We start from the raw sequence: 14085 nt of genomic DNA, 5'->3' as shown, positions 1-14085 counted from the left end.
ATCCTAAATCCAAATGAGCGGTTGTTAGGGTGCTAAATATCCACATTTACGATGAGCATATTATACAACTGTATGTATGATAGCTGAATTCCTTTGTCTCTCCTCCTCTACTTTTGTTCCCCGCCCCCTTTCGTTGTGTAACCAGCCATCATATTGGGTTAGTCCACTAGGGACTTTTCATTGCATTATGTTAATATTCAATACTATACTGTGTGTGTGTTTATGTATTCCTGTGTGATTATTTCATTAGTTAGTAAATAAACAATTAAGCCAATTTGTGTAAGCTGATTCATCATGAAGACTAGGGTTCATACAGATTTATAGGATATTACGCCGTTCAGACTGAAATAGGAGCAAATGATTGATGGATGACGGGAGAGTATATCGAGATATTCTAATATTTTAGTTAATTCGGAAAACGGTAACTCGTTAAAAAAACTTTCCCCGTGGTGCCGCAGATTACTACATAATTAATTGTTATATGATTAATTTAATCGCGTAATAATTGAACGTGGTATGTAATTATTCAATGAATAGCCGTCATCGCATTAATGATAGCAACGTCATGACAGAGGCCACTTGCCTAGTTAAATAAAGGTTGAAGAAAATAAATAAATAAATGGTGCTACAAGCTTGGCAAGCTTGGTATTTGGGGAGTTTCTCCCATTCGTCTCTGCTGAACCGCTCAAGCTCTGTCAGGTTGGATGGAGAGCATCACTGCACAGATATTTTCAGGTCTCCCCAGAGATGTTCGATCGGGTTCAAGTCCGGGCTCTCTACAACATAAAATCCATGTTTACGTGTGTATAGTGCGTATGTTATTGTGTGTTTGTATGCATGTGTCTGTGCCTATGTTTGTGTTGCTTCACAGTACCCGCTGTTCCATAAGGTGTATTTTTATATTATTTTAAAATCTAATTGCACTGCTTGAATGAGTTACTTGATGTGGAATAGAGTTCCATGTAGTCATGGTTCTATATAGTTCTGTGCGCCTAACATAGTCTGTTTAGGACTTGGGGACTGTGAAGAGACCTCTGTTAGTGCGAGTGTAGCGAAATGCTTGTGCTTCTAGTTCCGACAATGCAGTAATAACCAACAAGTAATCAAGCTAACAATTCCAAAACTACTACCTTATAGACACAAGTGTAAGGGGATAAAGAATATGTACATAAAGATATATGAATGAGTGATGGTACAGAGCGGCATAGGCAAGATACAGTAGATGGTATTGAGTGCAGTATATACATATGAGTTGAGTATGTAAACAAAGTGGCATAGTTAAAGTGGCCAGTGATACATGTATTACATAAGGATGCAGTAGATGATATAGAGTACAGTATATACGTATACATATGAGATGAATAATGTAGGGTATGTAAACATTATATTAGGTAGCATTGTTTAAAGTGGCTAGTGATATATTTTACATAATTTCCCATCAATTTCCATTATTAAAGTGGCTGGAGTTGAGGAGTCAGTGTGTTGGCAGCAGCCACTCAATGTTAGTGGTGGCTGTTTAGCAGTCTGATGGCCTTGAGATAGAAGCTGTTTTTCAGTCTCTCGGTCCCGGCTTTGATGCACCTGTACTGACCTAGCCTTCTGGATGATAGCGGGGTGAACAGGCAGTGGCTCGGGTGGTTGTTGTCCTTGATGATCTTTATGGCCTTCCTGTGACATCGGGTGGTGTAGGTGTCCTGGAGGGCAGGTAGTTTGCCCCCGGTGATGCGTTGTGCAGACCTCACTACCCTCTGGAGAGCCTTACGGTTGTGGACGGAGCAGTTGCCGTACCAGGTGGTGATACAGCCCGACAGGATGCTCTCGATTGTGCATCTGTAGAAGTTTGTGAGTGCTTTTGGTGACAAGCCAAATTTCTTCAGCCTCCAGAGGTTGAAGAGGCGCTGCTGCGCCTTCTTCACGATGCTGTCTGTGTGGGTGGACCATTTCAGTTTGTCTGTGATGTGTACGCCAAGGAAATTAAAACTTACTAACCTCTCCACTACTGTTCCATCGATGTGGATAGGGGGGTGTTCCCTCTGCTGTTTCCTGAAGTCCACAATCATCTCCTTAGTTTGGTTGACGTTGAGTGTGAGGTTATTTTCCTGACACCACACTCCGAGGGCCCTCACCTCCTCACTGTAGGCCATCTCGTCGTTGTTGATAACCAAGCCTACCACTGTTGTGTCGTCCGCAAACTTGATGATTGAGTTTGAGGCGTGCGTGGCCACGCAGTCGTGGGTGAACAGGGAGTACAGGAGAGGGCTCAGAATGCACCCTTGTGGGGCCCCAGTGTTGAGGATCAGCGGGGTGGAGATGTTGTTGCCTACCCTCACCACCTGGGGGCGGCCCGTCAGGAAGTCCAGTACCCAGTTGCACAGGGCGGGGTCGAGACCCAGGATTGATTGAATATGTCCGTAAACACACCAGCCAGCTGTTCTGCGCCTGCTTAGAGGGCGCGGCTGGGGATGCCGTCTGGGCCTGCAGCCTTGCGAGGGTTGACACGTTTAAATGTTTTCCTCACGTCGGCTGCAGTGAAGGAGAGTCCGCATGTTTTAGTTGCGGGCAGTGTCAGTGGCACTGTATTGTCCTCAAAGCGGGCAAAAAAGTTATTTAGTCTGCCTGGGAGCAAGACATCCTGGTCCGTGACGGTGCTGGTTTTCTTTTTGTAAACCGTGATTGACTGTAGATGTATTGTGGGGTATGCATGGGTGTCTGAGCTGTGTGCCAGTAGTTCAAACAGATAGCTCGGTGCATTCAACATGTCAAAACCTCTCACAAATACAAGTAGTGATGAAGTCAATCTCTCCTCCACTTTGAGGCAGGAGAGACTGACATGCATATTATTAATGTTAGCTCTCTAAGGGCCAGCTGTGCTGCCTTGTTCTGAGCCAATTGCAATTTTCTTAAGTCTCTCTTTGTGGCACCTGGCCACACAACTGAACAGTAGTCCAGGTGCAACAAAACTAGGGCCTGTCGGGCCTGCATTTTTGATAGTGCTGTTAAGAAGGCAGAACAACGCTTTATTATGGACAGACTTCTCCCCAACTTAACTACTATTGTATCAATATGTTTTGACCGTGACAGTTTACAATCCAGGGTTACTCCAAGCAGTTTAGTCCCCTCAACTTGCTCAATTTACACATTATTCATTACAATATTTAGTTCAGGTTTAGGGTTTAGTGAATGATTTGTCCCAAATACAATGATTTTAGTTTTTGAAATATTTAGGACTAACCTATTCCTTGCCACCCATTCTGCAACTCACCGCAGCTCTTTGTTAAGTGTTTGCAGTCACTACACTTGTTGTAGTAGCTGACGTGTATAGTGTTGAGTCATCCGTATACATATACACACTGGCTTTACTCAAAGCCAGTGTGGCATGTCGTTAGTAAAAACTGAAAAAAGTAAGGGTCCTAGACAGCTGCCCTGGAGAATTCCTGATTCTACCTGGATTGTGTTGGATGGGTTTCCATTAAAGAACACCCTCTGTGTTCTGTTAGACAGGTAACTCTTTATCCACAATATAGCAGGGGATGTAAAGCCATAACACATACATTTTTCCAGCAGCAGACTATGATCGATAATGTCAGAAGCTGCACTGAAGTCTAACAAAACACCCCCCACAATATTTTTTATCATCAATTTATTTCAGCCAATCATCAGTCATTTGTGTAAGTGCTGTGCTTGTTGAATGTCCTTCCCAATAAGCATGCTGAAAGTCTGCTGTCAATTTGTTTACTGTAAAATAACATTGTATATGTTCAAACACAATTTTTCCAAAAGTTTACTAAGGGTTGGTAACAGGCCGATTGGTTGGCTATTAGAGCCAGTAAAGGGTGCTTTTACTGTTCTTAGTAAAGGGGGCTTTACATTTGCTTCCTCCAGAATTGAGATCTGTTTGTTAAGCATAGCCACCTCATTCCTGTAGTCCTCCGCTAGCAAACAACTGCCGCATTGGAACTCCGGATTGTCAATATTGTCACGGACAAGTATGTACAAAACACTGTGTCTACAGCGCTGGAAACGTTTGTTAGTTATTCCAGGTGAAGCGGGTTCCATTGCAACCTAGTTAGCTAGCTAGCTGGCTGGTTGCTATTAGGTGTTGACACAGGTATCTGAGTTCTTGAGTTCCAAAGTTTTCAGTGTTGAGTTTGTGTCTCCCCACAGCAGATTTTGTTCCTTTGTTCTCCATTAGATCCGGAGTTCCGTTGTTTTCCACACGTCTTCATTCATAGCTAAATTAAAATTTCAAGAACAATGCAATGCTTCTGAATACTTTCCAAATGCACTGTATATTTAATGTGTGGTCCTTTAGAAGATGCTCTTATCTAGAGTGACTTACACTTACTGCATTCATCTTAAGATAGCTAGGCGGGACAACCACATGTCACAGTCATGGGAAGTAAGTGTTCCCTCAATAAAGTAGTTATCAGCAAAGTCAGAGCTAGTAGGGGGAAAAAATTCAAGTGGGAGTGTAAGTTCACAAAAGGCTTTAAAAATATATATGTTGGGGTGCAGGGTTTGAGCATAGCCTGAACGTAGGGTACTAGCAAAGTAGGATACTGTGCAGTACAACAGAGAAGCCATGGCTTTCACTATCAACCTCAACATACTGTCAAGCTGCTGAGATAGTGCCCCATCCCCCACCCCAATCCTGGCCACCTCAATCATGTTCTGAATAATTAGATTTAGGATTCTAATCCCAGTCCAGCAGTAGGATTCAACATATTCTTCTGCTCAGTCAATCCACATCAATCAGATGAATCTGAGTTGCCATTTAGCCAGTCATTGAATTTGACCATATAGAGGGTGCGGGGTCAGTAGCTACATACAGTTTATTTTAAATATACAGTTCAGTGCTGGCCTATGAAATAGATGGTGCAGAGGCAAAGCTTCCACATGAAATCCATGAAATGAAATAATTAACATTTATGACTTGGCAAGAATTAGAAGTAGTGTTGCAGCTGGTGGTAAATCAGGGCGCCAACGCAGTTACAAAATGCACTCTGGAGCAGTTAAATGCTCATCATCGGGAGTCATTCCATAAAAGTTTTAATTAAAAAGAGGTCATTTAGATGGCCCAGTGCCATTTTGGCTGCCTCCTGTAAATGTTGATAGCTGATGTCCATCATATATTCCATTGGAATAAATGTATACACATTTGTATGAGTCCTACAAACAGCTCTATTAAATACTTCTATATAACATGAGACATGGCCGTTTTTACAGCGGTCGCAACACAACATAAGCTTTAACTAGGGCCAGAGGAGGAGGTTATCATGACCACATGATACACTACATGACCACAATTATGTGCTCATCGAACATCTCATTCCAAAATCATGTGCATTAAAAATCAAGATGCTGGAACATTGCTGCGGGGACTTACTTCCATTCAGCCACAAGAGCATTAGTGAGGTCGGCCACCGATGTTGGGTGATTAGGCCTGGCTCGCAGTCGCTGTTCCGATTCATCCCAAAGGTGTTCGATGGGTTTGAGGTTAGGGCTCTGTGCAGGCCAGTCAAGTTCTTCCACACCAATCTTGACAAACCATTTCTGTATGGACCTCGCTTTGTGCGTGGGGGCATTCTCATGCTGAAACAAGAAAGGTCCTTCAAACTGTTGTCACAAAGTTGGAAGCACAGAATTGTCTAGAATGTCATTGTATGCTGTAGCGTTAAGATTTCCCTTCACTGGAACTAAGGGGCCTAGCCGAACCATGAAAAACAGACCCATACCAGTATTCCTCCTCCACCAAACGTTATTCAGGCAGGTAGCATTCTCCTGGCATCCGCCAAACCCATATTCATTGGTCAGACAGTGAAGTGTGATTCATCATTCCAGAGAATGCATTTCTACTGCAGTCCAATGGCGGTTGCTCGGCCATGTAAACCTATTTCATGAAGCTCCCGACGAACTGCTCTTGTGCTGACTCTGCTTCCAGAGGCAGTTTGGAACTCGGCAGTGACTGTTGCAACCGAGGACAGATAATTCAGTACTCGGCTGTCCCCTTCTGTGAACTTGTGTGGCCTACCACTTCACGCCTGTGCCGTTGTTGCTCCTAGGTGTTCCACTTCACAATAATAGCACTTACAGTTGACTGGGGTAGCTCTAGCAAGGCGAAATTTGACAAACTAACTTGTTAGAAAGGTGGCACCCTATGACGGTGCCACGTTGAAAGTCACTGAGCTCTTCAGAAAGGCCATTCTATTGCCAATGTTTGTCTATGGTGATTGCGTGGCTGTGTGCTCGATGTTAAATACCTATCAGCAATGAGTGCGGCTGAAACAGCCGAATCCACTAATTTGAAGGGGTGTCCAAATACGTTTGTATATATAGAAAAACTGGGCCCTAGTTATGAGCCATCTAGGTGACATGGTAAGGAAAAACTCAGTGCCCTAAACAAGAGCTATAATAACCAGACAATCCAAACTTGCACGTTAAAACTGCACCAAACCATTCTCTAAAAACAGCCCCTGGAGATTCCAGGAAGGACAGGCAAGGGTGGGCCTTTGAGCTGCCCTCCAGCAAAGCCTGATCAGAAAGGCTATTATTGTGGCCCCTCATACGCTGACAGCTTCTCCACTTGATGTGAGCAGAGTTGAGTTGCAGGAAGTTATTTTGAGGGGCTTGCCTGTCACAGCTGTTGCCTCAGTCACCAGAGTCCTGTTGGACCCTCTTCACTTTTATCTTTCTATCCCTGGACCTGGTAAGTGGATTTCCCAAACACTTTTACACACTGTTCAGGTGCAGAAATTCTATGTAAAGTTTGAGTTTATGGTGGACTTTTCTTTGAGCGATGTCTATCTGCCCTGTTTAGTTCTGATGATTAGAAAAACACTGCTTCATGATGTGTGGTGACAAAGTTGATGAGTTGTCTTTGGCTTTACCTTCGGATCATAGTGACAAATGTGTTGTGCTAGTGTGACCTGTGTAACGTATGTAGTGTAAGCTAACGATTCTGTATCATTATGGTGAATTGAGTTGGTGGTGAAGTATTCCCCTGTGTTAGTTTGGTCTGAAGTCACACTGAATTATTCAGTGTTTTTTGATTTGTGTTGTTTATTCAACATTATCAGAGAAGGTTATGATCTATTCGAAATCATCAACTGAAACACATTGTCTTTAAAAATATATATGTCATCTCATTAGATGTATTATCAGCTAACAAAGAATGAATGTAGACATTTAGAACATAATGTCAACTGTGTTTTTCACATTGCTACATTAAAAGTGCCGTCATCGACATCAACAGATACGTGGCTGGAATAACAAATATCTTGACCATATTTAGAGGCTCCTAAAATAGAGTGAGGCCTCAGAACAGGTGCCATGTGCCTGTCCGCTGGAAGCAGGGAGGGTGGGAGAGGGAAAGGGGCTGCGGGGGGGGGGGGGGGTTAGGGCTAATTTTATCCTGATAAGCTGGAAGCAGTCATGTAGCAATAGAGCTGAGGGATAAACAACCTCTGGATGCTTTAAATTAATTCTGTATTAAATCAAATAGAGAAGTGGGAAGGGAGGCTACTGGGCCTGAGGTGTATTTGTGACAGGGCAGATTTAAATCTTCACATTGGTATTGTTTCCTGACTCCTGACAGGCTATTGGGTTTGTGCTATTGTACACCACCCACAGTTATTTGTTCCACATGCATCAGATTGAAAGTTACTTTACTGAGAATTAATACTATACCTAGTATTCAGTCTAAGAGAAGCTTAACCATCAGATTAAATATGACAAATGTACATTTTTTAGTTTTCTTTCAGAAAATGTTCATCTTTTAGATTAACAAAGAGATATTGCAGTTTGGAGATCTTGTTTTAGATTTAGGCAAGTGGTACACAGGTCACCATTGCTGTTGATTCTAAGCAATATTGTGCTGCTATTTTTATTGACTTGGCCAAAGCTTTAGATATGGTAAACCATTCCATTCTTCTGGGCCGGCTAAGGAGTATTGGTGTCTCTGAGGGGTCTTTGGCCTGGTTTGCTAACCACCTCTCTCAAAGAGTGCAGTGTATAAAGTCAGAACATCTGCTGTCTCAGTCACTGCCTGTCACCAATGGAGTACCCCAAGGCTCAATCCTAGGCCCCACGCTCTTCTCAATTTACATCAACAACATAGCTCAGGCAGTACGAAGCTCTCTCATCCATTTATATGCAGATGATACAGTCTTGTACTCAGCTGGCCCCTCCCCGGATGTTGTGTTAAACGCTCTACAACACAGCTTTCTTAGTGTCCGAAAGCTTTCTCTGCCCTTAACCTTGTTCTGAACACCTCCAAAACAAAGGTTACGTGGTTTGGTAAGAAGAATGCCCCTCTCCCCACCGGTGTGATTACGACCTCTGAGGGTTTAGAGCTTATACAAATACTTGGGAGTATGGCTAGACGGTACACTGTCCTTCTCTCAGCACATATCAAAACTGCAGGCTAAGGTTAAATCTAGACTTGGTTTCCTCTATGGTAATCGCTCCTCTTTTACCCCAGCTGCCAAACTAACCCTGATTTAGATGACCATCCTACCCATACTAGATTACTGAGACGTAATTGATAGATTGGCAGGTAAAGGTGCTCTCGAGCGGCTAGATGTTCTTTACCATTCGGCCATCAGATTTGCTACCAATGCTCCTTATAGGACACATCATACCAGTCGCAAGACCCACTGGTTGATGCCTATTCTAAAACCCTCTAGGGCCTCACTCCCCCCTATCTGATATACCTACTGCGGCCCTCATCCTCCTGGAACTGAGTCAGGTTTGTAGGCCTCGCACACGCATTTTCAGTTCTGCCCACAATTTTCTATAGGACTCCAATACCTTGACTTTGTTGTCCTTAAGCCATTTTGCCACAACTTTGGAAGTTTGCTCGGGGTCATTGTCCATTTGAAAAGACCCATTTGCGACCAAGCTTTAACTTCTGATGTCTTGAGATGTTGCTTTAATATATCCACATCATTTTCCTACATCATAATGCCATCTATTTTGTGAAGTGCACCAGTCCCTCCTGCAGCAAAGCACCCCCCCCCACAGCATGATGCTGCCACCCCTGTCCTTCACGGTTGGGATGGTGTTCTTCGGCTTGCAAGCCTCCTGATTTTTCCTCCAAACATAATGATGGACATTATGGCCGAACAATTTTATTTTTGTTTCATCAGACCAGAGGACATTTCTCCAGAAAGTACGATCTTTGTCCCATGTGCAGTTTCAAACTGTAGTCTGGCTTTTCTATGGCGGTTTTGGAGCAGTGGCTTCTTCCTTGCTGAGCGGCCTTTCAGGTTATGTCGATATAGGACTCGTTTTACTGTGGTTAGAGATACTTTTGTACCTGTTTCTTCCAGCATCTTCACAAGGTACTTTGCTGTTGTTCTGGGATTGATTTTCACTTTTCGCACCAAAGTACGTTCATCTCTAGGAGACAGAACAGGTCTCCTTCCTGCACTGTATGACGGCTGCGTGGTCCCATGGTGTTTATACTTGCGTATTATTGTTTGTACAGATGAACGTGGTACCTTCAGGTGTTTGGAAATTGCTCCCAAGGATGAACCAGACTTTTGGAGGTCTACATTTTTTTTCTGAGGTCTTGGCTGATTTCTTTTGATTTTCCCATGATGTCAAGCAGAGAGGCATTGAGTTTGAAAGTAGGCCTTAAAATACATCCACAGATACACCTCCAATTGACTCAACTTATGTCAATTAGCCTATCAGAAGCTTCTAAAGCCATGACATAATTTCTTTGAATTTTCCAAGCTGTTTAAACGCACATTCAACTCAGTGTATGTAAACTTCTGACCCACTGGAATTGTGATACAGTGAATTATAAGTGAAATAATCTGTCTGTAAATAATTGTTGGAAAAATGACTTGTGTCATGCACAAAGTAGATGTCCTAACCGACTTGCCAAAACTATAGTTTGTTAACAAGAAATTTGTGGAGTGGTTTTAATGACTCCAACCTAAGTGTATGTCAACTTCCGACATCAACTGTAGGCTATGCACATTAAATTGATCGATGTCATGCCTGCTCCCGCTCCCCCTTCATGGCACTCGAGGGCGCCAGGCTGCCCACCATTTTACGCACATGTCACCTTCTTAACGTGCATCAGCGCTTCATTGGACTCACCTGTACTCCTTCACGTTTTGATTGCCTTCCCTATATCTGTCTGTTCCTCTGTTTCATACCCGTGTCAGCATTAATGTTTTTTTATGTCCAGAAGCTCTCCTGTCCTGCTTCATATATGTTTATTAATTAAATGTTCACTCCCTATACTTGCTTCTCGTCTCCAAGCGCCTGTCCTCACAGAATGCTGACACCACAATTTGAAGCATCAGGGAGTTTTTGTTTTTGTTTATATTGGTAACGTCGGGGCTGCCGATGGAGCCGGGGGGCCTCAGTTGGCTCGTCGGGCTTCCACGCCTTAGCTGGCTCGAGAGGTTTCCTTGCCTCGGTTGCCTCGGCAGGTTCCCATCCCACGTCATGCCTCAGCCGGCTCGTCAGGCTCCCATGCCCCAGTCGGCTCATCGGGCTTCTACGCCTCAGCCGGATCATCAGCCTCCCATGCCTCAGTCGGCTCGTCAGGCTTTCACGCCTCAGCCGGATCATCAGCCTCCCATGCCTCAGTCGGCTCATCGGGCTTCTACGCCTCAGCCGGATCATCAGCCTCCCATGCCTCAGTCGGCTCGTCAGGCTTTCACGCCTCAGCCGGATCATCAGCCTCCCATGGGCTTCTACGCCTCGCCCAGGTATCACGCCTGCCCCCGCTCCCCCTCCCTGGTCGCTCAAAGGGGACAGACTGCCCATCATTACGCACACCTGCCACCTTAATTACGTGCATTAGCACTTCATTGGACTCACCTGTACTCCTTCCCATTTTGATTGCCTTACTTATATCTGTCTGTTCCTCTGTTTCATCCCCATGTCAGCATTAAGGTTGTTATGTTTTTCATGTCCAGACGCTCTTCTGTCCTATTTTATGTCTGTTTCTTAATTAAATGTTCACTCCCTGTACTTGCTTCAAGCAAGCATCTGTCCTTATCATGAAATCAGTTATTGTTTTCATGCTCAAACCGTGAGCAATAGGCTACCTGTCAAACTCCGCCATTTCTCTCAAAACACAGGGATGTCGATTGGCACGGGGCTAGTACTATCAGAGGACTTTGTAGTTTGCCAGAAAAACAGTAGGTTATTCTGGTTAGTCAATGCCAGATTTCAGTTTTCATTTAACCAATCTAAACAGTATGCTACTGTTCCCTTGACATGCCATAGGCCTATTTGAAGTCCCGTCTTGTGACTGTCAGATTTGTTTAGCGCCTCACAATCATGACACATCACATAGCTGGCAAGGCTATCATCCTCTTTTACCACTTCACCAAATATTTTACAAACATTACTTTTCTGGCCCTCCGTTCTCATTATTTTCAACTCTAATTTCTCAGCTTTTGTCTTATTGAATTGAACTTGGACAACGTCTGTTTTGCCTGCGATTGACGTTAAGTTTTTCTGCCCGTTCCCAAAAGCATTATTTGGAGATTGGCTGTGTAGGCTATTTGATGCGTTTACAGCCGTGAAGTTTAGGCTTATGCACAAATACCAGATAGAATAAAATAGTGAAAGAAAAGCCTCAATGAAACCTATATAAATTGCACAATAATTATACATTTATGGATTTTTTAAAAGGCATTGCTTCTCTTTATTCAAACCTGAATGACCCTAAAACCGTCCGCCCAGCGGATATGAGTCATCCCGTGCATCACTATTACACAGGTACCTTTTTAGTATAGTTAGTATTATTAGTATAGTTGTCAGTTTGTTTGTTAGTTTTCTAATGTGTCTCCATATCTGCCAGATGGGTAGTAGTACACTACCTTACCAAAATTATGTGGACACCTGCTCATCGAACATCTCATTCCAAAATCATGGGCATTAATATGGGGTTGGTCCTCCCTTTACTGCTATAGCAGCCTGCACTCTTCTGGGAAGGCTTTCCATTAGATGTTGGAACATTGCTGCGGGGACTTTCGGTTTCCATTCAGCCACAAGAGCATTAGGGAGGTCGGCCACTGATGTTGGGCTATTAGGCCTGGCTCACATTCTGCGTTCCAATTCATCCCAAATGTGTTCGATGGGGTTGAGGTCAGGGCTCTATGCAGGCCAGTCAAGTTCTTCCACACACGACCTTGACAAACCATTCTGTATGGACCTCACTTTGTGCACGAGGGCATTGTCATGCTGAAACAGGAAAGGGCCTTTCCCAAACTGTTGTCACAAAGTTAGAAGCACAGAATCTTCTAGAATGTCATTGCTGTAATGTTAAGATTTTACTTTACTGGAACTATGGGGCCCAAACCGTGAAAAACAGCCCCAGACCATTATTCCTCCTCCACCAAACTTTACAGTTGGCTCTATGAATTTGGGAAGGTAGTGTTCTCCAGACATCCGCCAAACCCAGATTTGTCTGTCAGACTGCCAGATCGTGAAGTGTGATTCATCACTCCAGAGAACGTGTTTCCACTTCTCCAGAGTCCAATGGCGGCAAACCTTACACCACTCCAGCTGACACTTGGCATTGTGCATGGTTATCTTAAAAGCTGCTCGGCCATGGAAACCCATTTCATGAAGCTCCCGACCAATGGTTCTTGTGCTGACGTTACTTCTAGGGGCAGTTTGGAACTCGGTAGTGAGTGTTGCAGACGATTTTTACATGTTAAGTTCTCTCGGCGGTCCCGTTTTGTGAGCTTGTGTGAGCTGTTGTTGCTCCTAGATGTTTCCACTTCAATAATAGCACTTACAGTTGACGGGGGCAGCTCTACCAGTGCAGCAATTTGGCGAACTGACTTGTTGGAAAGGTGGCATCCTATGAGAGTGCCACGTTGAAAGTCACTGAGCTCTTCAGTAAGGCCATTCTATTGCCAATGTTTGTCTATGGAGATTTCATAGCTGTGTGCTCGATTTTATACACCTGTCAGCCACGAGTGTGGCTGAAATATCCACAAATTTGAAGTGGTGTCCACAGAATTTTGTATATGTAGGACATCTAACATCCTATATCTCTGTCCCCTCTCAGCCACATCTGTGAGAATGGAGATCAACGTCCAGTCTGTTGCAGAGGTCATCCCAGCCCAGACCAGTGTGACTCCACCACCGTCCCCAGTCACAGCAGAGACCCTGGTCCCTCTACCCCAGGAGGGCCAGCACATGGACCCTATGGAGGAGTTTGGTCGTCGGCTGGACGAAATTATCAACACCTATGGCTCCGCAGCCAGCCTGATAGAGAAACAGTGCATCATCCTGGAAACGGATAAGGTGGAAGAGGAGGCAAGCGGAGAGGAAGCTGATGAAGTCACAGCCGCCAAGAACACCAGCACGGGCAAGGATGCAAAGAAGTTGCTGAAAGGCTTAGGTAGGTGGATTTAGGGAGGTCAATGTTTTGTTTTCCTCACGCATTACTTGGATTGTGCAGTTTTGTTTTTAAAGACAACATTAACACTTTGATATATATAGAAAACATAGTCAAGTCCCACAACCTTACATTCAGAAGCAGAAGGGTTTTGTATTTCAACACAGCTATGCTATAATTTGTTGTTGTCCGACAACAGTATCTGTGAGCGTAAAGACGGGGCAGTGTGCTAATGAGATAGACCAAAGGAGGTATTATAGTTACCACTCAACAAGCATTCAATTGACAGAACATGTGTTAAAAGGAATGATTGGACACATAATGCTGTATATTGCTCTTAAGAATAGTTTTCATTGACTTCAAAAATATGTTCGCAACATGCGACAATTTCAAAGATTTTCCTGTTACAGTTAATTTAATGACATCAATCCATGAAAATAAATTCATTAGGCCCTAATCTATGGATTTCACATTACTGGAAATATAGATATGCATCTGTTGATTACAGATACCTTAAACAAATGGGCCTCACAATGGGCCTCAGGATCTCGTTGCGGCATCTTTGTGCATTTAAATTGGTGGACATTCCTGCAGTCAGCATGCCTATTGCACGCTCCCTCAAATCTTGAGACATCTGTGACATTGTGTTGTGTGACAAAACTGACCATTTTAGAGTGGCCCTCTACTATCCCCGGCACAAG

General features: G+C 43.9%; 1 protein-coding gene across 1 annotated transcript in view; it reads left to right on the top strand.

Annotated features, from left to right (window-relative positions):
- The first annotated feature begins 6575 nt into the window (after positions 1-6575).
- txlnba (taxilin beta a) overlaps positions 6576-14085 on the top strand; it is a 28312-nt gene continuing 20802 nt past the window's right edge. The window contains exons 1-2 of the mRNA XM_046291590.1: positions 6576-6706; positions 13052-13387. Of these exons, the coding sequence (XP_046147546.1) occupies positions 13066-13387 (322 nt within the window). The 5' untranslated portion in view covers positions 6576-6706; positions 13052-13065. The remainder of the gene's footprint in view (positions 6707-13051; positions 13388-14085) is intronic.

This window comes from Oncorhynchus gorbuscha, linkage group LG12, assembly GCF_021184085.1.
Source record: "Oncorhynchus gorbuscha isolate QuinsamMale2020 ecotype Even-year linkage group LG12, OgorEven_v1.0, whole genome shotgun sequence".
NCBI lineage: Eukaryota > Metazoa > Chordata > Actinopteri > Salmoniformes > Salmonidae > Oncorhynchus > Oncorhynchus gorbuscha.
Note: the sequence above shows the minus strand (reverse complement) of the source record. Positions and strands in the feature narration are given on the sequence as shown.